The following is a 27,152-nucleotide window of genomic DNA, read 5'->3' as shown; positions in this document are numbered from 1 at the left end:
TGGTTTTGATATCAAGGGATGGAATAGCATCTATTGCATTTGTAAAAGGGGGATGTATCCCTAGTGTAGGTTTTCTATCTAGCCCACCTCCCACTAGAAAACTCCTACACAAAATGGGAGAAATGATGTAGAACAAAATAACAAATTTTCAAGGACATACAATGCTGTTCTCTTGGAAAGTCCCATGGACCAGAAACTTACTTTTTACCATGGTTCACAGAAGGTCATTATATGTCAGATTTGAAGGAAATCACTAGAGACAGTTTCCAGAAAGAAAGGCTCTCCACCCTGCTATTGCACATAATACATCAATTAGCCTTCTTGTAACTTTTTTCCCTTAGGTGATACACAGTCAGATGTTGCCTATATCTTCCCCCAGCCTTCACAGAAATCCAGCATTCCTCCCCCTGCCTTCCCAAGTTGAGAAAAGGTTTTGATCACTGATATACCTCATTCCTCTATCTATCAAATCCCTCCAAAGTTTCTATAGATCAACTCCACAGCCAGTTCACCCTATCTTCAATATCTATCATTAAAAGCATGCAAGTTTATTATTTACCATCTTTCTCTCTAATACATAATATTCACCAAACACCTCTTACTCTAATGGGGATCAACTTAAGAAGTATCAAAAGAGAACCAAAGCTGCTCCTATGCATATTTAGCATCATTATGATGACGTGGGGCCCACACGGAAGCTGGGTTAGCAATGGATCGACTTGGGAAGACCCTAGAGTCTTCAATCCACCTTAAGATGCTCTTTGTGTGGTTGAGTTTGCTTTTGGACAGGACTTATTTGACTTCTTTACATTTCTAGATAGAAAGGGTACTTTTGCAATTTTGCATGTTTAAGGTTATGTTTGGTGACAAGTATTAGCCTAGTAATTTCCCTTTGTATTATTGCGTTATGTATGCACTTCCTTGGGGGAGGTTTAGCCTAATCTAGCTTCTTTTAGTAAGTGGCTTGTTTGGGCAAGCTAACTGGGGTGGGGGGTGGGGGGTGGGTGGGGGGGGGGGGGAGATGCAAATTGAGGCTTCTTCTTATTATTAAGTTTTCAAGGCTCATTTGAAGAGGAGTTTTAGCTAATGAAAAAAGAAAGTTCTCTACAGAATTGGTATGATTGTTAAGTTGGGGTGTGATTTACCTCACCCTTAGGTGTGATTGCCTAGGGTTTTCATCTTATTTCCATCTCTTCTCTTCTTTCTCTGTTAGCTCTTTGTTTTGTGATACACATATAGACATAAGTTGGTTACAAGAATAGTGCTGAATCACAAAGATCCTGCAACATACTCTTCCTCCCTCTTTTTTTTTTTTTTTGATAATTCATACTCTTCCTCCCTCTTATAGATATTATTCTCACATACAAATGAAGAAGGCATTGGAATATAATATTATAATAGGGAGTGTATTGGGTTTGATTACCAGCACCTATAGAAGCATCTGAGGCCCACATATCTTTCCAAGTATTGCATGTTTTAAGGATCAGGATCCACCATTAGATAGGTCCTACCTAAAAATCTGGCCACAAAAACATAAATGGATGATTTCTAACCATATAATTTGGACATTGTTCGTGGAGAACTTTTATTTATAAAACAAAGATTTTTCTGTCATCAAATTAAATTCAACAATGGCACAGTTATAATCTTACAGGCCAATTCTTGTACCAGCTAATCAACTAAGTGAGAGTGGAACCTATCCAATGACACAAGAAATGGTAAAGTTAGAAGGGTCCAGACTTATGTACGAACAGGACCAGATTTAACCAATATGTATATATCATCATTTAAAGGGCCATTACCCATTGTTCGTCCTATCTATCTGCAATTTAGGGAGGGATATACTGACAAAGGACCTGATTTTTGGCTTTTTGCATGAAGTGGTCACTCTCAGTCTTGAAGACATTTAGAGAAGCTCAGTAAATGATCTAAATGGTAAGCACAGTATATGTATAGAAAAATGCAAGTAATATATACAGAAGAAAATATTTTAAAATTTGGCACTTCTATATTCCAACCTGCTCCATACTTTGTTACTTAGGCAAACAATACTGTTTATTGTAAATCTATATTTAATTAGAGAAGAAAATATAGGCTATGCTATTTCAGTTTACTTTTCCTTGTATTGGTATCTTGTTCACAAGTTGCTGAAAATACCCTTTGCTTTAGTCTTTTGACAATAGAAATGGTATCTTAACTAAGGTAAGTGAGCATTCAATAAGAATCAATATAAATATCTGTAATCAAATTATTAAAGTTGTTAAATACAAAATGAAACAGAAAGATTAAAAAATAAAAATAGAAATCCCTTTAATTGTAAGATGACATTGGTATATTATAAACAACCAAGAGATGAAACAAAAACCCATAAATTATACAAACAAATCTTTTGTACCACGTTGCATTTCTGTTTGAATTTATAGGGTTTTAAGCAAAAAATTCAAGAAACATAGATTTAGCATTAATCAAGAATAAAGTATTTCATGATTTCGCATTTGAAAAGGATAGAATACCTATTTTTCTTCAGGAAATCTTCAATTTGTTCATAAAGAATAGAGAGACGCTCAAAATGAATATGACCACAAATGTGGTGAAAATCGAAGTGGAGGTATCTACAGTAATTGATTGATTTCAGAAGATAATAAGAGCAAATAGTAAAAGGAAATTGCACACTAACAAGAGAGGCAATTATTTACCTTATATCGTCATTTGTAACATTCTGCATTGCATTGGAATACTTTTGACTCAACCATCCTTCACCTCCACGCTGATGAGAAAATGACAACCAAAACTATATCAAAGTCATCTCATAGATTCATGCATAACCACAACTGACATAACATACACACACAATTATACATATGTGTGTGCATATGTATATGTACATACATAAATATGCGTATATATGTATATATATATATATATATATATATATATATATATATGCATGACTACAAGCACCTCTAGTTGTACATGTTAGCACTCAATAGGCTTTTGTGCCATAATTTTAAGTAATACAAACATATTGATCCAAAGGCCATTGTTTGGTATAATGGTAAAATGTCAGACTCGCAAGCATGAGAGTATAGGTCCAAATCTAAGAGAAGCCACTTTGTTAAAAAAAAGGTCAAAATTTAGGCATGTATCCAGTCTACCACTCCTAAGACCATGGATAGTGATGCAGTACGGGATTCTGCCCAACTGAGTAAACATTTACTAAGTTGGTTTCCGACAGCCCAACTGAGTTTGTATTTACCAAGATAGCATCAATGCAGGATTTTTGTATCAATCTATTTTGGTTTGCATTTACCAAGTTAGCATTATTTCAATTAGGATTATAATAAGGAGTGTTTTATTAGATTAGGAAACTTCCTTGTAGGAGGCATAAGGGTGTAAATAAGTATATATAAAGAGTAGCTAGGGCAAACCTAGGGGGTTTTGTTGATTTTCTCTTAATTATTTAGTGAAAATTTGTTCTTCCTATTCTTTTCAGATTTTGTTCTTTTCTTCGAAGCTTCTCTGAACGTGATGTGTTTCCGAACTACGCCATTTGGTATCAGAGCATAAGTTTGATCCTTCTTTGGATTATGGCTCCTAAGAAGAAACAAGTGGATCACGTCGTGGATCAGAAATTCAATAACAAATCACAAGAAGAGGTGGCAGAATTGAGAAGGCAAGTCGATGCACTTCCTCAAGAGTTAAAACGCTATGTTCTCATTCTGAAACAGGGGATAGTGGCCCCAACGCAAGTGCCTCCACTCGTTACTTTTCATCATCAAGGCAAGCATCCAGGTCGGCTGTAGTTTCCAGTGGTGACTAGAAACAGTGGAAAACAGGTTTCAATATTGAGATCCCAAAGTTTCATGGAGGTTTCTCTACTTGGCAAGCAACCAAATTGGTTGTAGTTACGGGTGGTGAACAGAAGCGATGGGAAACAGATCTCAATTTTGAGTTCCCAGAGTTTCATGGAGGTATAGCCCCAAATAAATTCATTTAATAGAGTTCCATGGAGGAGTTATCAGTTCCAATGTCTGAAGGTAAAATCAAATCTTATGACTTTGTTGATTGCTTTAATATTGTTGAGGATTGTAACGAATATCTTTCATAGTCATTCCCCTCAACAATATCTATTGAAGAGAAACTTGTTGATTGGAACAAACCTCCAATCTTTGATGAAGAACCAATTCCTAAGGCGGAATCTTCCATCATTCACAATGAATTCCAAAATAATGGAGATAATACTTATAATCTTGGGGATTATGATCACATTGTATACATACATGTCTACGAAGATCCATATTGGCAAAAAAGTTTTGCAATGTCCAACATGGTTAGTAAAGGAAGAAATAAGTTATTCAAAAATCAAGAAAAATGTTTCAAAATTTATGAGATGTAATGAAGATATTCCAATTCATATTAGAGGATTACACCACCGATTACCTATGAGAAAGTTAAAGAAGCATAATGGAATTGCAACGCCATATGTTGGCAGCCTCTCAGATGGTAACATGAATCCGGGGTCAAATTCTCTCTGTTTCTACTATTGCTACAGTAGTCCGAAGAAGAAGAAGAAGAAGAAGAAGAAGAAGAAGAGAAGAAGAAGAAGGGTCTGTCGAAAATCTGATGGTTGACCCATTCAGTCAACCCCCTTAATCTATATTAGATTCTAATCATGGTTACAAAGACAAAAATGACCTTACTTAAGTGTGGGGCAGAGTAACTCTAATAACACTGCCACATAAGCAAGTTACTTAATAAACAGAAGAAGACTAAACTACCCCTATTCGGCACATCTTAACACTCCCCCTCAAGCTGGAGAATATATGTCATATAATCCCAGCTTGTTACATAGATAGTTCACTTTCCCTAAGCTTAGAGCTTTTGTAAACAAATCTGCCCACTGGTCATTGGAGCCCACATGTTCTGTATTTATCTCTCTGGAAAGAACCTTCTCTCTCACAAAGTGGCAATCAACCTCTATGTGCTTTGTTCTCTCATGAAAGATAGGATTGGATGAGATATGTAGTGCAGTTTGGTTGTCACAGTACAATTTCATAGGTTTATCCATGTGAAACCCAATTTCTTGTAGGAGATTCCTCAGCCACACTAATTCACAGGTAGTGTGAGCCATGGCCCTATACTCGGCTTCAGCACTGCTTCTGGCTACAACCGTCTGCTTTTTACTCTTCCATGTCACAAGATTTCCTCCCAGAAATGTGCAATAGCCTGTAGTAGATCTTCTGTCACTCACTAAGCCAGCCCGGTCTGCATCTGTATACCCAACTACTTCAAGTGTTCCTCCTGGTTTATACAATAGCCCATGGCCTGGGGCTCCTTTCAGATACCTCACAATTCTAAGGACTGCATCCCAGTGAGGTATACGAGGGTTCTGCATGAATTGGCTCACCACACTGACTACGAAGGAGATGTCGGGTCTCGTGATAGTCAGATAGTTCAGCTTTCCCACTAGTCGTCTATACCTTCCAAGATCTTCAAATACTTCTCCTGTATCACTACTCAACTTAACATTTGGTTCCATAGGGGTCTCAGCCGGTTTTGCACCTAACAGTCATGTTTCTTCCAATAGATCAAGGACATATTTCCTTTGGCACAGATTCACACCTTGTTTTGACCTGGCAACCTTTATTCCCAAGAAATACTTTAATGTTCCAAGGTCCTTTGTTTGAAAATGATTTTGCAGAAATACCTTTAGTTTTCCAATCCCCAATTTATCACTACCAGTGATGACAATATCATCCACATAGACCACTAATAAAATCTTCCCAGCTTCTGAGTCATAGCTGAACACTGAGTGATCAACCTGGCATTGCTTCATTCCAAAACTCTTCACCACTTCGCTGAACTTCCCAAACCAAGCATGTGGAGATTGCTTCAACCCATAAATTGCTTTCTTCAGCCTGCACACCTTACCACCCTCCCCCTAAGCAACAAACCCAGGTGGTTGCTCCATATATACCTCCTCCACTAGATCACCATGGAGGAAGGCATTCTTTATGTCAAGTTGAAGGAGAGGCCAATCATACATAACTGCCAAGGAAATTAGGACATGAACTGAACCAATTTTAGCCACCGGAGAGAATGTCTCCATGTAGTCCACACCATACACCTGTGAGTAACCTTTAGCAACAAGTCTGGCCTTCAGACGCTCCACACTACCATCTAGCAAGTATTTCACAGTATACACTCATTTACAGCCCACAGCATGCTTCCCAGGTGGAAGAGTAGTAAGTTCCCACGTTTGAGTATGTTGAAGAGCAGAAAGTTCCTCCTCCATTGCCCGCCGCCATCCAGGTGAACTAAGAGCTTCTTGAACATTGTTAGGTAGGGAAATAGAAGACAAAAGTGAAACAAACTGGCGATGTGAGGCAGAAAGACGAGATAATGAAACAAAATTGGAAATGGGATGGAGTGTGGAACTACGTTTACCTTTCCGTAAGGCAATGGGTAGGTCAAGATCTGAAGGTTCAACAATAGGAGCCATGAGAGGATCCGTAGATGAGGTAGAAGCAGGAGGAGGGGCCGGTGTCGTTCGACGTGTATACACTTGTCAGGTCGGTGGTCGTTTAGTGGTGACCTGCACTGGATGAGGTGATGAGTCTACTCCAACAACAGCCTCTGGAACTGAATCACTGACAGGAAGAGGAAGAGGAGGGAAGGGTGAGGACAAGGGTGCTTCATGACTGGAGAAGAAGGGGACAGACTCAAAAAATGTGACATCAAGGCAGACATAGCACTTTCGGGCAATGGAATTATAACACTTGTACCCTTTTTGAGTCCGAGAGTAGCCAAAGAAGACACATTTAATTGAGCGTGCATCTAGCTTGTCTATTCCAGGACTCAGATTATGAACAAAGCACACACAACCAAAGACATGAGGAGTTAATGGAAACGGAGATAAAGTGGGAAACAAGATGGAGAAGGGGGACCGACCATGAAGAATAAAAGAGGGCATCCGATTAATGAGAAAACATGTAGTGAGTACAGCATCACTCCAAAACCGTTTAGGAACATGCATGTGGTGAAGCATAGACCGAGCAATTTCAAGAAGATGACGATTCTTCCATTCAGCCACCCCATTTTGTTGAGGGGTGAAAGCACACGAGGTCTGATGAATAATGCCATGTTGTTCTAAATACTATTGAAATGTAGTAAGAAAGTATTCACGACCATTATCTGAACGGAGAACTTTGATTGGAACACCAAATTGTATGTGTATTTCAGCATGGAATTTTTGAAAAATGGAAAATAATTCACTTCTTTCTTTCATTAAGTAAATCCATGTCATTCTTGAACAATCATCAATAAAGGAGACAAAATACTTGTACCCACTATAATACTCTATTTTGATTGTACTCCAAACATCTGAATGAACCAAAGAAAAAGGACTCAACATACAATTCTCAACTCTTGAACTGAAGGACACACGACGGTGTTTACCAAACTGATATGACTCACATTGTAAAACTGACAACTGACTCAATGATGGAACCAACATCTTGAGAACCTTGAGAGATGGATGTCCCAGTCGGCAATGCCATTGTAGAGGAGTAAGGGAAGTCTGAAGTGCAATTGAAGATCCACTGTTGTCAAGGTAATACAATCCACCAGCTTCATGCCCCCCACCAATCTTCTTCCCCGTCTTGAGATCCTGAAAAACACAAGTGAAAGGAAAAAAGGTAACAGAACAGTTAAGAGCTTTGGTTATTTTACTAACAGACATAAGATTGAATGGAAACTTAGGTACGTATAAAACAGATGATAAGGGGACAGAAGCCAAGTCAACATTACCAACACCACAGATGGGAGATGAGGACCCATTGGCAAGTGTAATAGTTTGTGATGTAGAGGTTTCAGAAAGAGAAGAGAACACACCTGGAGTCCCGGTCATATGATCTGAGGCTCCAGAGTCAATAATCCAGGAAGGAGTTTTAGATGACATGCAAGCGATACCTGATTGGGCATATGTGGCAGTGGTATGCTGTGAAGTACCGTTCATACTCATCACGTGAAACACTCACCATCTCCCTCCCAGAAGTAGATGTAGATGTGGGAGGTATTAGGTCTGCCAGTTTACTGTCACTAATAGCAACCTCGCCTGCTACAACATGATTAGCCCATTTAGAGGGAGGGCCATGTAGATCATAACAGAAATTCACTGTGTGTGCATCCCTACCACAATGAGTACACTTCCTTGTAGAGTTATTTTTTCCTCTGCCATGGCCTCCCCCTGAGTCACGGCCACCCCTACCAATCATGGAATTGCCACGGCCCCCTCTGGAATGACCTCCCCCTCTTGTACTATGTCCACCACCTCTAGCTGTCACAAGTGCTGATCTATCATACTGTGTGGGGTTCTCTGTCTGGCCCAAAGAGATTCTACAAAGTCTTGAGAATACTTCCTCAAGTGTAGGAAGAGTAGAGCCCCCCAATATTTGAGCTCTAACTGGTTCATATTCCGACTTCAGCCCCACTAAAAATCTTGTAACATCTAGCTGCTCCCTTTGTTGTTGCTGAACTTGAATATCTGGAGTAAGGGGATGATAGACATTGAGTTCATTCCTTATATTCTTCATGCAGGCATAATATTCTTCTAGTGTTTTGGTTCCTTGTTGTAAATCAAAGTACTCCTGATACAGCTGATATACTCTTGTTGTGTTATCTTGTCCAGAATATAGCTTTTTAGCATGCTCCCATATATCCTTAGTCGTATCAAGGAACATGAAGTTGGCACTGATTTTGGGTTCCATACTATTCCACAGCCAAGTCATGATTTGAGCATCTTCTTGTTCCCAATCATCAAACCCTGGAGAGTCAACCGGTGGCTTCTCATCTCTAACATGCTTTGCTTTCTTCTTTGCCTTGAGAAAAACTTCCATTGATTTAGCCCATGGAACATAGTTCTCCCCATTTAACTTAATTGAGGTCATTTGTACTCCTAGGTAGTCGGAGGAAATTACTACACTAGGTTTCTGATCATTGTAGCCATCTCCTATTGCTGCCATTGTACTCTTTCACAGTTGTCTCTAACTTTACTTCTCAGCTACAAGCTGATTGATGTTGTTCACAGTTTGATATTTCAGCACCTATTGCAGCCTCTAAACACCACTGTTGACTTCACACACTTGTTCTTATTCACACTATTGCTGACTTCACACACTTACGTCCCACATAAGCATCAGTTTACCATTCACTAATCACAAGTAAAGGCCCTCTTACAACCACTCAAGCACCACAACACAGTCAAATCTGCTGCACCCAGTTCAGACTTGTTTAGCACACTTAAGAGGGCATTACACAACCACAAGGAGTTCGGCTAGGTCACTGCATTCTACCTTACACCACTCGGCCACTTACAGCAGCCCTAACACCATTCAACAACTTACAGCAGCCCTACACCATTCGGCTACTGCACACACAGCCCTTCTTAGGGCAACAATGAACCTAGTTCTCTAGGTTCTACTCAGTACAACAGCTTCTTGTAGGGTTTCTACCCAGAAATATAAGTAACACTAGAAGAAGAGAGAACCAACTTTCCTTTGAGAATATCAATCAACCATTCACTACTGAAGTCACTTTCCTTGTTGAAGAAGGTTATGCGCAGCAGAGAGACAAGCTGTAATGTTTCTGACCTAGGGCAAACCAGTTCTCTCCATCGACTGATCAGAAACGAAGGTGAAGAGTCACGAACAATGCCGAGGTGCTTTACCAACTGACTTAGGTCAGGAGCATGGCTCTGATACCATGTTTCGACTGTTGCTACGATAGTCCGAACAGGAAGAGGAGAAGAAGAAGAAGAAGAAGGGTCTGTCGAAAATCTGATGGTTGACCCATTCAGTCGACCCCCTTAATCTATATTAGATTCTAATCATGGTTACAAAGACAGAAATGACCTTACTTAAGTGTGGGGCAGAGTAACTCTAATAACACTGCCACATAAGCAAGTTACTTAATAAACAAAAGAAGACTAAACTACCCCTATTCGGCACATCTTAACACTCTCCAACCTGGGGAGGATGATGCAGTACGGGATTCGGCCCAATTAAGTAAATATTTACTAGGTTGGTTTTCGACGACCCAACTTAGTTCATATTTAACAAGATAGCATCAATGCAAGATTTTTGTATCTACCTATCTTGGTTTGCATTTACTAAGTTAGCATTACAGTGGGATTTCTGAATTTATATTCAATTAAGACTTTCTTTTTTGAAGAGATTTAATAGGATTATAATAATGAGTGTTTTATTATATTAGAAAACTTCCTTGTAGGAGGCATAAGGGTGTAAATAAGTCTATATAAAGAGTAACTAGGAAAAAGCTAGAGGGTTTTTGTTGATTTTCTCTTAATTATTTAGTGAAGGATTGTTCTTTTTGTTATTTTTGGCTTTTGTTCTTTTCTTCGAAGCTTCTCTTAACGCAATTTGTTTCCAAACTGCGCCAGATAGCCAGGGAAACCATTGGAAAATGGCCCCATAAAATCCCACACTCTAGTCATGATTAGGGTACTAAGTTGAATCAACCACTAGAGAATTAATATGAAGATAGTATCATGCTTCTCATATAAATATGAAGAAACACATGTCGGGTGATTAGATTACACTACACAACCACTTGGAACCACCGAAGATCTAGTTGAAAGGAGGTTTTGTCCCCATTGGACACTCAGGGGTATGCATATATAGTAAAGAATTCAGTACATGCAAATCTATGTGTTTAAATAAATTAGTATGGTCATGTGCAAATAACTAAATAATGAAATGCTAGAATACTTATAGCAGCCATGAAAACAAGAAACACAACTTTTTAGATTTACCTCATTGACAAGGTCAACAGATATGACAGACCCATAACTTTTTCTTAGGTCCAAAAAGTGTCGCTCAACAACTCGAGGCTGAAATGAATATAAATCGACAAGAATCAGCATTTGGAAATTTGGTAATGCAGCATTGCCAAATACAAATATAAACTGAAAAGATTGTACAACAAATAATTTCAATACAAAAGAAAAAAGGAAAATAAAGAACTGATTGATGGTATATGGATATTAAAATACTCACTGCCTCCTCAGGTTTCACAATCTGATATTTAGGCTTATATGTCAAATCAACAATCTGCTCCCATAGCAATGGAATAGACCCTCGAACCTGCAATTTGAAAGCAGAAATCAATTTAACACAATGTAGATATTCACAAAAATAAAACCTCAAGTATACTTGTCTAAGTTACCTGAACAAATGATGCTGTAAACCCGTTCATATTAACAATCTGCTCACTTTCCACAAAATTTGCAACATAACCATCTGAATCAGCCCCTCTTCTCCACATTCGTGTACCTTATAAGTAATAATTACATTAGGATGAACAATATGTTCAAACCACTATAACATATTAACATTAAGGGCTGTCTATTCTCAACTGATGATATTTAATTAGAACATCAAAATTTTACTTCAATTGATGATGGTGTTCTGATATACAAAAGAATGATTTCTCAATAACCGAATGACTTGGACTGGAATTATTTTTCTAGGGTCAAGTATCATGCAGTTTACCCACAACCACCACCCATTTTGCCAAAGTTTACTAATCTGACTATGGCCAATTTCTCTAATGTGGGACATAATGGAGCTAAATTCCAAAGTTGTTTTGTACTACTTAGTCTTCACCTAAAGTAAGGAGATAATTTTGTCTAAAGGCCATTATGCTAGTTGCATCCTAAAACTAAAGGGTTAAAACTTGTTCCAGTGGCCTTATTCCAGTGTTACCATAGGGTATTTGATCACTTATCTAACAAGCCCAAAATTATGTGATTTAGACACAAATTAAGCAAGATATGGTATTTTGCCAACAAATACATGAAGGGTTATGAATTTCTTTAATTTTTTTATCATCAAGTTTTTCTTTAATTTATGAAGATAAAGTTGTCTATTTTAAAGTACATTTTGCTAGGTATTAGGCTTAGATGTTGTTCTCTTTTTACAAATTCATGTTTGCATATTAGATGTTACAGTTAGTGTCCAATTTTGATTTCTCGGTGCTTAAGGAAAGTATGTGTCAACATGATATACATATATGAGAAAACTCCTTTTAATTGGCACATTTGACCGTTCAAAAAAATGGTTCTTTCCTTTGTTTTGTTTGGTTGTGATGAGTTCACTAGTTTTAGGCTATTGACAAATGTGTACTAAGAGTACTTTAATTCAACTTGATTTGAGAAAAAAAAAAAAGGTTTGATTCTGACTTATTTTAACTTCAATTTTCTATGATTCTATTTTTTCTAATATTAGTAAGAGATACATTATCCCAAATCTGTCCTACATCGGAACCTTTTAAATCATCTTGGTTCTTAATTATTTCCTTCCAAGTCCTATCCCGATGAAATAAGATAAGCTCAACTCAATTAAACCAGAACAAAATGGGCTCCTCCCACTAAAACCACTGTATCCACAAGTGGCAAATTTTAGCAAATCAAACAACTTAAGTCCAAATTCAGATTCTGAGAGCATACACACCATTTCTCCTTGTGCATCGCCGTGCAATAAGAGTAACATCAATTATGTCTCTCCCAATTGCTGCCTGAAAGTTCTGAAAGCCTAATGGGCTGTTAAGATGTAACTCCAATTTGGAAGATAGATAAAATCCCTATATTTAGTCAAATAATGCAATGGAATAAATCAAGACAATAGTTGGCTCTTTATAAATCGAATAAAAGCTAGAGCTCATCAAATGTAAGGATACTCCCTTGGACAACAGGAAGCAAGTATGGGTCAAGCTGTAGACATTACAATCAAGAGGTGTCAGAAGCCACTTGTTTACAATTGCAAAATATTGGAGGAAATGAGTCATGCAATATATTAACATCTTTATGAACACATCTTACCTGGTTATCTATGAGCACTTCCAGCATATAATTATTCCATACAAACCTAGGGTCTACCTGAAACAAAACAACAACTCAAAGTAGTGATGAGATAAACCAAATTAGTCATTTATTCGGTAAAATAAGAAAGAAAAATTCTATACATAACATCTGCAAAGGGTGAATCAGATATAACGTTTTTTAATTGGTGAAACATATATGACATTTACAAATGGTCAATTTCTCAGATATAAAGATAGAAAGGCCATTTATTGTATCATAATGCAGGTGCAAGAAACAAAAAAGCCACCTTTATCTGGAAAGCCAGAAAATTCTCTTATCATGTTAGACAATTCAGTTAGAAATTAAGTCAAATTTTAAGTAGAAAATCATCTATCTCCAAAGAAGATTATTTGATTCATCACCCACACCAATGCAGGTGCAAGCAACAACAACAAAGGCACCTTTATTTGGAAAGCCAAAAACTTCTTTCATCACTGTTAGACAATTCAATAAGCACTAAATCAAGTCAATTTTTAAGCAGAAATTCACCTGTCTCCAAAGAGGAAGCGCATTTGATTCATCACCCAAATTATACAACCGCTGAGCACTGCAATACAAAAGCAACAAAAGCCAAATATTAACAAATAAAAGCCTACCAGAAGAAAATAAGCATACAGGAGAAAGATCTAACACTGAAACACCAAATAGGAACAAAGAATATAAAAGAAATGAAAGTATATGAATAGAACTCTTTTAGATTAAAAAAAAAAAAGCAATGATATTTTTTGAATAAAAAAAAACTAATCATTGTAGGAAAAGTTGAGTTCATATAATGTTAAGTCAAAGGGATTTAAGTGCTTCCATAAGCATAAAACTATTTCAGATGGTAAAAATGTATGCAGATTAACAGCATGAGTTGTGTAAATGTGGTTCTAGGGTGCAACTTGGGCAGGCTTAGGTTTGTTAAATTTGAACAATCCCAACCCAAAATCCTGGGTCCAGAGTGAAAAGTATTTAATCAGGTAACTAAGTTACACCCCTGAATAATTCAAGGCTATATTATTTTTTGAGAAAGTATTACTTCATTACTTCAGAAAAAGGGAAGGATGTACAAACAAGGGCTTAAACAAAATTATCAAAAGCCCACCAAAGAAACAAGTAAAGAATTAGTACTGTATAAAATATCCCTTCCCATACCAGACCTAGCTAAGAAATCAACAATATGATTAAGATATCTTTGAATATTAGACAGTTATGCCCTTAGCTCCAATCAGATTGATATACCTTTCGACATTTATTGTAAATGAATAAAGTACATAATTGATTCATGTCATTGTGGTGTGTTTTTGTGTAATACCCTTAAACTAGACACTTATGAGACTCGTGTTAGTTTAGAATCTTCACAACCGTTGGATAGATCTGGGGAGATTTATCCTGCCAAGGCTAACACTGATGTACCACCAAGTTGGTTGGGGTGGCTTGTCTCAGCTGCTAGGGTGAGACCTGAGGTACATGCAGTGTGGGTTTCTTGAAACCCTAAACCGGATCAAATTTCCAGTATTGCCCTGGACCTTGGAGATAGATGGGCAAAACTGGAATGTTACACCTGACCCCTAGACTCGATTATGGTACTGCACTACGTGTCGGATTGGGCTATCCTTGATATGCCAATCAATGAGATCCTTAGAGGGGGTCAAAACCTGGGTATGTTGGGACAGTCTAAGAATTCACTTGAGCGGGTGATCATAGTGACAGGATCAGTCCCTTTGTCAAACAAAGTGAATGATCGGGGAATGCACTCTCTTGATTGAAACCTACACTTCCGGCAGTTGATTTCAACCGTTGAAATTTGTTTTGCAAAATATATTTATATAAAGATATACATATATATATTATGGTTTCAAAATGTTTGCAAATGGTTTTAATTCCCGGGATCCATGTGAGTAGAGGGTGCAGCATTGTTCCTTACAGCCGAGAGAGAGGTCCTCTCTTGTCGGGCAGTGTTTGATCATTATGGGCTGAGAGGTTAAGTGTAAGACCATTGAGGGTAATACCTGATGGGCTAATCTTGCATCTGCCCACAATCCTTGGGTTTTCATAAGGTGGCTGGAAACAATGACCATTTAGTGTAAATGTTGGGCCCATTAAGAGCCCATGGTAATGGACTCAGGGCTTCACTGTCTCCTACAGTAAATTCGGCCAGGCCTTGTAACAAAGGCTGGGCTGAACCCATGTGACTGATGTGTAGATCAATGTTTGGGTCCCACGCCACACAAAGAGAGCCAACTGGGCAGTAGGTTAGGAGGTTAAGTGAGCACATAAACTTAATGGGCCTAAAGCCCAATTCGAACTAGGTTAATTAGATTAATTAAATAGGGGGAAATCTGGGTTTGGATCAACAGATAAGGATAAGAGGATAAGTTCTATCGACTTAAAGAGTCCATATCCAAATAAAGATTTGGATCAAGAAACTCCTAATTTGATTAGGATCAAGCTGATCTTAAACTGCAGATAAGATAGGGATTATCCTTATCACTTAAAGAGTCCATATCCAAATAAAGATTTGGATCAGGAAACTCCTAATCAGATTAGGATGTTGCCTCTTTAAGGCTATAAATAAGAGAGCATGGTAGACATGCAAAACACACAACAGACATTACAGCAGTCTATAGAGTTCTCCCCTATTCTTGCCGCCCCTACCCAGTTCGATCTCCACTTGTGGGAGTGATCAAGAATTGTTCTTGATATTGCTTTTTGGAAGAAGAGGCAATTTGAAGTCATGCTCACCAGCCCTCTACCCCATTCTTGCTGAAGAATTCAGTTCTTGCTGAAGAGCCATCCTGTTGAACCTGCTTCACCTCACATTGTGTCATCTTCAGTGGAAGCCGTTTCTGGATTTCTCCTTGGGTGTGAACACCTTCATTGGGAGTTACTGTTACTCCGTATCAGGTATATCCCTCTCCTCCCTTTTGGTTTCAGATCTGGTCCGGTTTGGTTCAAGATTGATCCTTGAAAATGCAATTTTCTAAAATAGGGAATGCAATTCCCAGATGGGAGAGATAGAAATTTTTTAAATTTCGCCCAACCTTCCTGCAGTTTTCTAAGTGCTTCCATAAGCATAAAACTATTTCATATGGTAAAAATGTATGCAGATTAACAACATGAGTTGTGTAAATGTGGTTCTAGGGTACAACTTGGGCAGGCTTAGGTTTGTTAAATTTGATCAATCCCAACCCAAAATCTTGGGTCCGGAGTGAAAAGAATTTAATCAGGTAACTAAGTTGCACCCCTGAATAATTCAAGGTTATATTATTTTTTGAGAAAGTATTACTTCATCACTTCAGAAAAAAGGGAAGGATGTACAAACAAGGGCTTAAACAAAATTATCAAAAGCCCACCGAAGAAACAAGTAAAGAATTAGTACTGTATAAAATATCCCTTCCCATACCAGACCTAGCTAAGAAATCAACAATATGATTAAGATATCTTGGAATCCATCTATAGCTGCAATTGAGAGAGGAAGAAATATTGAAGATTTCAGGCAGAAGGTGTGCAAATCTCCAAGGTCCAGAGTTCGACTTCTTAGCCCAGCCATTAAATACTAGATTCACCTTCAATAAGGACAGATTCAAGCTGAAGAGATTAAGCCTGTCCAACAGGCCCTGGACTTTAGCTTCAGATGCATCCTTAGTGGAACAAGGGCCACAAAAAGCCCATATAATATTTCCCTTCTCCATTAGAATGACTCCACCAATCCCAGAAACCATGTGACTCTCCAGAAACCCCCTGAAACTACCATCAAAACAAAGGATGATAGCAAATCGAGGCCTTGGAAGAAGGGAAATATTAACATGAAGACCAAAACGGGAGGACTGAAAAATCTCTAGGAGATCCTTATCAACATCACCATAGTTAATTCCCAAGAAATACTTATTAATCATCATCCAAGAATTGACTTGTGACAAGATATGCCTCTTCAAACCTTGCAAGGAGCTAAACCTGTTCTAAAAAGTCTTTTGTTTCATTCTTCCCAGATACTCCACAAGATACATGAATTAAGGCTCTCTAGTAGCTCTTACCTCTCTTCCCTAGCTTACTTCCTTTCCACTAAGCAATGAAATCACAAAAAAAAAAAAAAAAAAAAAAAAAAAAAAATTGGGAGGAACCCACTGGAAACTGCCTTCATAGATCAGGTTGAGAAATAATTGCCATATAATACGGGCCACCATGAAGCTAATAAGTAAATGTCCAATGTATTCCCTATCTTGAAAATACAGGAAACAAATATGTGGGGAAAAGTAAACCTGCCTTGTCCTCTTCTTTTGCAAGTTGTCATCAGTATTTATTCATCCATAAGCAGCCTCCCAAATGAAAAATCAGATACTTGGGGGAATTGAAGTAAGCCATATCTTCCTGTCTAAGGAGGAAGACGAGAATCCAGCAACCAGCCTATGGAAGAAAGACTTGGAAGCAAAACTTCCATTGGGCTAAGGGACCAAACTAACTGGTCAGGTTTGGAAGGAGAAAGATAGAAATCAAAGAGGAGCAGGAGAAGCAAGGAAACCTGGGATAATTCCTGATCGTTGAGCCCTCTTCAGAAATTGAAATTAAAGGATAAGCCAGGATTATCAAAAACAAGGGTAGAGGCAACAAGGGCATATTTATCATGGACTAACTAAAACAAGTTAGGAAAGGACTGACAAAATGGCAGTGATCCCAACCACAAATCAGTCCAGAATCTAATATGGAGACCATACCCTAAACAGAACCTAATGAAAGGAAGGAAAGAAGAGGAGATTTGGACAATATCTTTCCAAAGGTTGGCAGCAGAGAATCTACTAGCGGATTGGGTGCTGCTCCTACCAAAGTCACTCCTTCCATACTTTCTACAGATGACTAAGTCCCAAAGAGATTTAGGTTCCTCTGAAACCTCCAGAGCCGTTTACCAAGAAGAGAAACATTCTTCTTTGATATATGCCCCAAACCTAGACCTCCTTCTGCCTTAGGCTTGCAAACCGCATTCTACCTTACTACATAATCTCTTTTCTCACCTCCCCCGTCCCAAAGAAAGTCTCATTGAAGATTCTCAATCTGATTCCTCACCTTCGCAAGCACTTTAAATAAGGAGAGAAAAAAGGTGGGAAGACTGGAAAGAGTCACCTTAATTAAAGTAAGCCTACCGCCTTAGGAGATATAATTTTTTTTTCCAAGTTTCCAACCTTCTTTTGCACTTTTCCAACACTAGATCCCAAAAGCCTATAGAATTTGGATTTTCACCCAATGGAAGCCCAAGGTATTTGATCGGACAACTCTTAATTCTGCAATCCAAGGCATCCATGAAGGTATTTAATTGCTGATGGGAGATGTTAATCCCAATTATACTACTTTTCCCTAGGTTGGTTCTCAGCACCGTCACTACCTCAAAGCATTTCATCATCTTTTTCAAGTTAAGAAGGTAATCCACTCCATCTTCAAGAAAGAAGATAGTGTCATCTGCATATACAAGGATATTTTATTCCCTACCCACTAAAAAACCTTTGATGAGGTGCAAAGAGATTGCTTTATTGAGGAAAAATCAAGAATATTTGTCATCAAAGTGAAGAAGAGGGGATAGGGGGCATCCCTGCCAAACAAAGAACCAAGCCATTTGCACACATCCCTTCACTCACATAATACACCTTTCACCAAAACCTTTTAACTTCAAAATTATCCAAAGATACATCCAATCCACTCTGTCCTAAAGCCTTTCCTAGACCATTAGTTGTGACCTGACTATTAATATTATCTAATGAGGTTTCTAGAAACCTTTTCTAGACCATTTATAAGACAAAGAACCAAGTCATTTGCAAACATCCCTTCATTCACATAATCCACCTTTCACCAAAACCGTTTAACTCCAAAATTATCCAAAGACACCTCCAATCCTCGTTGTCATAAGCCTTTTCTAGACCATTAGTTGTGACCTGTCTGTTAATGATATCTAATGAAGTTTCTAGAAATGATTCTCATGAAAGCAGAACATAACGAAAACCTTGGAATTTCTAAATATGGCATGGGGCACTTGACACTTGCAACCATAAGCAGCAAAAATAGGAATAACAATTTGGACAACTCCCATTCCAAGGGAGAAGTTTCTATAGTAGGCTTTCTCTCTGCTAGTGGGTTTAAGTTTCATATGCAATTGTTCATCACTGTGTAGTGCAACTTGCTTTTTCTCTCAATTGTTGTGTTCTTACATTTTAAAATATTAGTCTTTTTTTTTACATCTTCCTTTATTAGTTTTTTTAATCTTCATATCTTTATAGGTAAGGTGCATAAGTATTTACTATGATCAAAAACAAAAGAAATAAGGAGAAGCCCCCGAGTAAGTATTTGCAGCCCATATACATCAACAACTAGCTACCCTGACAAGAATTAATAACAATAACAAGATCAACATGACCTATTGGAAAACTGAGAAAGAGAACTTACAATTGGAAACAAGATCAAAGAGATTTATGAGATAAAAGGAAAGAGAACAATAATATCAGAAGGTCTCAAATGGGTATTGCAAGAAACCCCAGGCTGATCCTTTTTTTCCTAACATAAGGTATAGGGAAAAACCACTTTCAATTGAAATGCTGTAAAACTAAAAAAATCTAACAAATAGTATGCTAGTTATAGTGGAATAAGAGATTGGAGGCTATAGAAGCAAGGCTGGGAACGTTATAATATTCTTTGCTAACTAAAGCCCAAGAAAAGATCTTAGCAACCGTGTTACTTCGGATTTCATCTGAGAGCATTAAAAAAAAATCATTTGTTTGTTTCCATCCAAACTGTCCAAAAAAAATAACAGCCAGAATCATGTACCACAGTACCATCAGTTTACCTTTCTTGTTTTACCCACCTATGTGCCAGCTACTCCAAAGTTATTTTTGGGAAAACCCTACTCAAATCAAAGCAGAAATGGGAATGAACCCATATTTGTTGACTTAAAAAGGGAAATGCACAAACAGGGAGTCAGCCATCTCTGTTTCATACCACAGGCGGGACCTATGCAATGAATAATCTAATCAGGAATGGCTGAAAACCAAGCTTGAAGTGGGGGGCTGTTCTCAGGCTTTCATCCTTGATTTGGCACCTAGGTTTTGAGATAAATAAGTGCTACTTCTAACTTCTAGTTTATCTTATTGATAAAAAACACCAAGATGCAGCAGAAGATCCAAAGGAGATGTGAATTTCTTGTATTTTCCTTCTGTTTTCATCTTTCATGTTTCAATACAATTAACCATTACTTATCAAAAAATAGCAATGGGGGGCAGTTCAAAAGTAATCAAAGGGTTAATAGTTTCAATTGCTTGAGCATTACAAGCATAATATAACCAAATAATCAAACTGATAATCAACAAGCACAAAGAAGATAGGAGATGGTAGAAGCTCTTTTCTTTTGTGTTTTGAATACTCATCCCCATGTCATCTATCAGCACAGACTACAGAATACAGTACATCAAATAGATCTGGGTTTAATCATGCACCTTAGTGTTAAATTGATGTCATAGGAGAAGTACAGACCATGCATCCTCTCTGCAGCATTTAGGAGCACAGAAAATTCGGTTTCCATCTTTTTCTGTCAAAGGTGGTGCAAATGACAGTTTAAACATGACCAACCTATCATAAAATCGACCAAGAAAGACAAAATACAAATTTGGCACCTGTTCCGTAGGGGAACTATGTAGAGAACCATCACATGGTAAAATCTTCAAGGATTTAACTTTAAAGATTGGGTGCCCTAAGTAAGAGCCAACACATTCACGCTCCGTTATCACTAAGATATATGACCCTACAAAATACATCAAAAAAAACGGAATAAGGTCAAAGTAACATGAGAAATGCCATTCTTGGTTTCAAAAAAGAACATGACGAATGCCATTCCAGAATAGAAGACACGTAAAAATTGCACTTTAATGAAAGCTCAGAAATTTGTACTCATACATGTTTTTGTAGAATGTGAACATTGTAAATGAGCAGGATGATCAATTCCACCAAATAAACTGATGATATGAAATTCATTATATTGATTTCTGCATCTATGTTACTTCATGGATAACCACTATGTGCTTAACCCAACTACAAGCTAGTTGTGCTATCAAAATGCTATTACCCCGCAGATAATTGTTCCCTCTAATTACACCGCGTCCGCTTGTTTGGCCAATTTGTCTCCCAAACTATTTTTTAATGGACTGGTTTTTTATTGACCCCGTTCAGTCAAAATCAATTTGGATTAATTGGACGGATCAATAAGACATATTGGATTGAATCAATCCATTTCAAATTACTTATTAGATTGGATTGAACCTGATCAGTTTGTAATAAATTTATATTAGATTGGCCTGAGTTGGATTAAGTAATATCTGGTCCATTAATATAAGATAAGAATATATGTGTTAATGGACCAGATTTGGATTAAAACCAATATATACTAAAATGAATTTGAACAGACTAGAGGATCTATACATTAAATTGGATCGGTCCAAAATGGTCCAAAAGATTCATTAGATTGAATTGGACCTGGTCCATTTGTAATGGACTCACATTGGACTGGATTGGTTTGGACCAAATCCAGTCCAATTGACACCCCTAATTGGAACCCAACTACAAACAGCTCCCAGTCCAAAATCATACGATTGGTTCTCTTATGGTGTGCCAATGGTATCACGACCCTTGACTTCTACTTTGTATCCACCCCACTACAACGGTACAACCTATGAATTAACCCTTCTATTACCGCATTTCTTGCATTCAATGAACCAGCCAACTTCAGACCTTAGAGTACCCCATACCTGAATCCACTGGCCTAAAATCATGTCCAAGCCTGAGAAATAGAGGATCAGCCAAGCCAACCCATTAGGCTACTTAGCCTATGAACAAGTGTAATAACCAAATAAGAGAGGAAGGATTATGTGGAGAAAATACCTAGCAGCAATTATTTGGATAATATGGGAAGAAAAGAATGCTGGAATTATGTGGAGAATGCCAGAATTTTCAAGGAAAAGGAATGGAGCCAACAGGCATTAATTGAATGCACTATTGCTAAAGTGGATTATTTAATTAAAACCACGGTTTATTAATCTCAATATCAATAAATATTTTGCCATAAAGTTGGAGAATTAAAACAATTAGGAAAATTTTCTATAAACATGGAATTAGTTAATACACCTTCAAAAGATCATTAGAATAAATATAATTGCAAATTTAGGCTCAAAAAACTATAGCAAATAATAGTATAAATCAAATAAAAATTTAAGAAACTATAACTAATGTGTTTCTCCCTAAGAGTCCAGATCAAATACTCACATCATTGTAAGCACATTAAATGAGCACTTTCAAAATTTTTTGACATTGTCCCTTGAAATACCCCCAACCTACCCTTGAGAAAGATTAAAGGCAACTTTTAACAGTTGTCAGAATATTTACAAAATGCTCATTGAGTGTGCTTCTTATGTTGTGCCTATTGGATCCGGTCCCTCTCTTTAACTCCATTTTGGTATTTAGTCATCTTCTCTTCTTTATATATGTCAATTACTTGCCATTTTAACTTTTGGCTTTATTGTTACTATATGTTCTGATCAGATTGAGAATGCTCTTTTATATAATTGTATGCAATTTTCTTTTTGTTTTAAAAAACAATGACTTCGTAAGTGAATCATATCAAAGTAGTACGACAATTATCCAATTACCAATTCTCTATTAGTTCTCTTAATTAGGAAAATATTTTTATAAAACTATGATGATTTTAATGAAATATTGAAAAATTTTCAATAATATTCTAAAATTTTAAACTTCAAAAATATCTAATCTACCAATTAAATCTGAAATATCACTAACATATCAGAAAAAGATCGAAGATATTTATATAAAAAGGATTTCCAAAGGTTTCACATCGCCACCTAACAAATGGGGATATTTTGCCAAGTATCGTCCATAGATGAAATTATAGCATTAATATAAGTAGTGAAGGAGAAAAAGAGATGAATATGGAGAGCTAATAGCATAGATAACGCATTAGCAAATCAAAGGGTGGGGAGACGTCAAAAATTCTGGCCGTAGTCGTAAGACAACGAAAATCAAAGAATTGAGATGAGACTCTGCATCTCTATGAGGATATTGTATACTTCATAAATCTCCTATTTAATAAAATTGTTGAAAAATTTTGCCAAACCCTAAGGGTTGGATAGCAGTCACCTTACCTTTTACATATAGATTTAAAAAAAAAAAAAAAAACTCTCGATTCTAATATATAGTTATGTTCCTACTACATAATAGAATAATCTCTCTCATGATGTTTATATATATAATGTCAAGGCATCATTTCCATATTTTAGAGCCATCTGATCACCACTTTAGGGTAACCTTCCACTTCTAGGTCTCTATAATTAGGCATTCAATGTTTAGTAAAGGTCTTTACTACAGAAAATCTTGTTGATGAATGGAAAACTATGGAAAATACAATGCCTTAATGAGTGAGACAACACTGCTGTCAATGAAGGGAGGAGTTTTCTTTTCAAAGGCCAAAATCAATCTTTCTACTGTTCCATTCTATTTTGCACTTGTTGGTAAGTGTTCTTTTGGACGATTGCCATTTGCTAATGTTAGAGAGTTTTTGGTCAATACTTTTACCATAAAGAAAGGTATAGTGGTGACTACCTTGAATCAATTTCATGTTCTTTTACATTTTAAGGATGAATCCGAGCTCCTTAACCTTTACAATGACATGTTAATTGCGCAAGTGATGTGTAGGGTGCTAAAGGTTGATATTATGACCAAGGGGCTTATGTGAACGAAAAGGCTTATTTGATGAAAAATAAACCTTTCGGGGTGTGGATTGGAATGGGAAGAGATGGTTTTTGGCATAAGATTACCTATGAAAATCTTCTACAACATTGCTCTTGCTATTTCAAGCATGGGCACGAGGAGGCTGATTGTCAAGTTAAGGCAAAGAAGGAGAATAAGGGGAAGGAGACCATCAAAGAAACTAGGGTTGTGGCTGAACAGGTGAATGCACAACAACAAAACCCCGCTATACTTGCTCATGTGATTAAGAATACTACAGGCAAACTAAACCCTAAGATGAAATATATGTATCAAAGAACAGGGAAGGAAATCCCTCTAGTTGTTAACTTGTCTCTAGAGTTGTGTAATTTGCTAAGTGCTGATGGTAACTCGGATTTTTCTCAAGGTGCATTGAGTGTGGAGCAGCCTACGGTCCTAATTAGGATCCTATTCCTAATGAACAGCCTACTACTCTTGGGGACATGTTAGGTGTTTAGGAAAATGACCCTATGACCAATGGTGCAAATCATGGTGCTCCTACACAAGTCCTGAAACAGTGTAAAATGGAATCAATAAAATGTGCTCAACAAAATGCGGATTAGATCACAAGAAAGGAATAGGAAGGTTTGGTGGAAGAAGATAATTAAAACGATGAGAATGGAACAAGCAAACAATGAAGAATGATGGTAGGTCATATTTTCCTTGGCGAAGGGTAAACCAATGGAGTCATGGCGATCAAGAGATTGGAATCCATGACAATGTGAACTTCCTTTTTCATAGATCTTGTCATTATAGAGACAAGGATGTTCCTAATGATATATGCATAATGACCTTTGTTCATATGGCTACTCCTGCGATTAAAGTTGATCCTATGGGTGAAACACAATTGAAACCACCATACCTAAGGAGACACATGACTCAAATCAAGATTTGGTGATAGTGGAAAGAAAGAGGAAGAAAAAGAATTTTAAATCTAAGAAGATCTAGGAGATGTCTCATTCACAAAATGTCTGTAGAACCTCTGTACCAAACAAAGGCTATGACCCTTGTTATTCTTAAATTACTCTTGTTCTTTTGTTTCTTAGTTTGTTTTCTTTTCTATTGAGCTTCGACACATAGTTTTGTTTTGATGATTAGGTTTCATGTCCCCCTCCTTTTAATTATTAATAAATTCTTCTTTAAAAAAAAATGCATTTTGTGCAATGCTATTGTTATGACTAATTTGTAGAGTTCCTTGCTTCAAAAGAACCAAAATTCAACATAGAACCCTTTTACGATTTGGCCTATGATGTAGAACCCCCTAATCACAGACTTGAAAATATTCTAGATTGAGTTAGACTATGATGGATTTTATCCTAGCTATGATGGGAGGCTTCAATATGATTAGATTTGCTTCCAATAAAATAGGAGGAACAAAGTTGATTTCAGGTATGCATGCCTTTGGCCTCTTTCATCAATAGGCATGACTTGCTTAACCATCCTATGAAATTTGCATAGTATACTTAGTCAAGTAACCATGAAAATCCGATCCTTGTTCAACTTGATCGGTTTCTTATTTTTGTAGAGTCACCAAAAGACCACTTTCTTGATTCTCATCAAGAGGCCCTTCCTAGACCTCTATCAGATCACTCTCCAATTCTATTGTCAAGAGGTTGGTTTCTCAAAGCCCTAGGACCTTTTCGATTTGAAAAATATTTGGCTGGAAGAAGATGGACAATATTAAAAACTAGTGGCTCAGCTATATAGTGCAAGAGAGCAGCTTCCGTATCTTTGCAAAAAAAAAACTATAACTCCTAAAAAAGAAAATTAAGGCCCAGAAATCCTCCACTCTCTCTCTCTCTCTCCTCTTACTGAACAAAAAGAGGATTATTTAAGAGCCATTCAAAATATTGATGAAAAAGAAGAAGAGAGTAATATCACTTTGGAGGAGATGCAAAAGAGGGGTCAAATCCAAAAAGCTTTTTGATAGTTTAGCATACAAAGAAGAGATAAAGTGGGGGCAACAAGCTCAAGAAGAAGAGAGTAATATCCCAATGGTCTGCATTTTCAATGACTCATAGATATGATGGTTTTAATCTGGAGTTTTACAATAGTGATTGGGAGATCATCAAGTTTTTTTTCATTATTTATTTTCCTTTTTGTTATTTTTTCATATTCTAGGGTGAATAGAAAATTAAGGACTACTTTTTTTTAGTCTCAATTTAGTATTTTATAGGACTACATTAAGGGTCTATATTTTACAATTTGAATTTTTAGTTGGGTACTTAGTAAGGTGCATTTATTTTTTAGATCACTCTTCTTAACTTTTATTAGATAACAAAATTGAGAATTTAATTAATGTTCTTTATATCAAATATTTTGATTACAGTGTTGTTTTTACATGTTTGGTAAAGCAATCATGGTGGAATTTAAACGGGAATATTGATTGATAGACCATTAGAATATCAAATAAGCAATTAGATCTTGAAGAGGTAAGGCATAAGACTCAAGGTGGTTTGATTTTTGGACAATGTGTTAGATCCACTTAGATTTAACCCCCAAACACATGAAAACCCATGCTAACCTTAGGGGCTCATCTTATAAGAAAGATCCCATTTATTGGCTTGTATGTTTTTTTTTTCTCATCGTAGCCTAGGCAGTAGAATTTGTCTATGAGAAAATTAAATTCTATGTTAATATCCCTTGTTTTCTATACCAAACAGCATGCATATAGCTTAAAATAGTAGTATCTATACTATATGACACCGATTTTCATTCCAATACATGAAAATTCATTATATCTAAAAGAAAATAACATTTTAAATTTTTTACTTTAAATATTCCAAATACAATATTATAATATAATTTAATAGAAGAGTTTCATGTCAAAATATTATTAACAACTAAAGAATGGTATAATTTATACTAATAAAATATTCCAAAGAAAGAGTAACAAAAAGAAAAAGGAAGAAATAATGCAACCCCTACTATTTAACGTGTAAAAGTAATTATACAAAAAGGAACCATTTTATATCCTTCTCTTCTCTCTCTTTTCCTATATTCTCAAAACGCCTATGCTTATTTTATGTAAATCTGACCATTTGCATTTTAATAAGAGAAGCTTAAAACATCATATTAATGCAAGTATATATGCATTTAGTAGATAAAAAGTTTCTATGGGTGCATCTTTAATGTGTGCATCAGTATGCATAAGACTAAACAAGTAGGCATCAATAAACTTCAACATTATATAGTAAAGTTTATGATCTCATATCATAGGTATATAAGACTTATGGATTCATCAAAAGAAAGCTTACTTGTCAAGAGCTTCAATGTCCCTACTACTCCAAAAATTGTTCGAATTTTTGGAGAACGAACAGGTTTGCAATGTGGAAACTCATCTACGTACAAGATATAAAGTATAATAGTAAATCATTTTACATTTAACCAAATAAATTGTAAAGTAGACAATAGTTATAAAAAT

At 36.7% G+C, this 27,152-nt stretch overlaps 1 protein-coding gene across 5 annotated transcripts in view; it reads right to left on the bottom strand.

The window, feature by feature from the left end:
* The window catches only part of LOC148873526 (phosphoinositide phosphatase SAC6-like), a 66,540-nt gene that overhangs the window by 35,744 nt on the left and 3,644 nt on the right, over positions 1-27,152 (bottom strand). For 4 of the 5 annotated variants that reach the window (XM_088967987.1, XM_088967803.1, XM_088967865.1 and 1 more), the window contains 12 exons: positions 26,986-27,069; positions 20,572-20,699; positions 20,395-20,486; positions 13,430-13,487; positions 12,899-12,955; positions 12,757-12,790; positions 12,531-12,611; positions 11,245-11,351; positions 11,076-11,162; positions 10,832-10,909; positions 2,697-2,767; positions 2,514-2,612 (listed from right to left, as the gene is read on the bottom strand). In XM_088967987.1, the coding sequence (XP_088824113.1) occupies positions 2,514-2,612; positions 2,697-2,767; positions 10,832-10,909; positions 11,076-11,162; positions 11,245-11,351; positions 12,531-12,611; positions 12,757-12,790; positions 12,899-12,955; positions 13,430-13,487; positions 20,395-20,486; positions 20,572-20,699; positions 26,986-27,069 (976 nt within the window). The remainder of the gene's footprint in view (positions 1-2,513; positions 2,613-2,696; positions 2,768-10,831; positions 10,910-11,075; positions 11,163-11,244; positions 11,352-12,530; positions 12,612-12,756; positions 12,791-12,898; positions 12,956-13,429; positions 13,488-20,394; positions 20,487-20,571; positions 20,700-26,985; positions 27,070-27,152) is intronic. The other variant, XM_088968034.1, reaches the window with a different exon arrangement.

The sequence above is a fragment of the Nelumbo lutea genome, chromosome 1 (assembly GCF_056320005.1).
Source record: "Nelumbo lutea isolate HS-2025 chromosome 1, American lotus-T2T, whole genome shotgun sequence".
Lineage (NCBI taxonomy): Eukaryota > Viridiplantae > Streptophyta > Magnoliopsida > Proteales > Nelumbonaceae > Nelumbo > Nelumbo lutea.
This window is presented reverse-complemented; position numbering and strand designations above follow the sequence as displayed.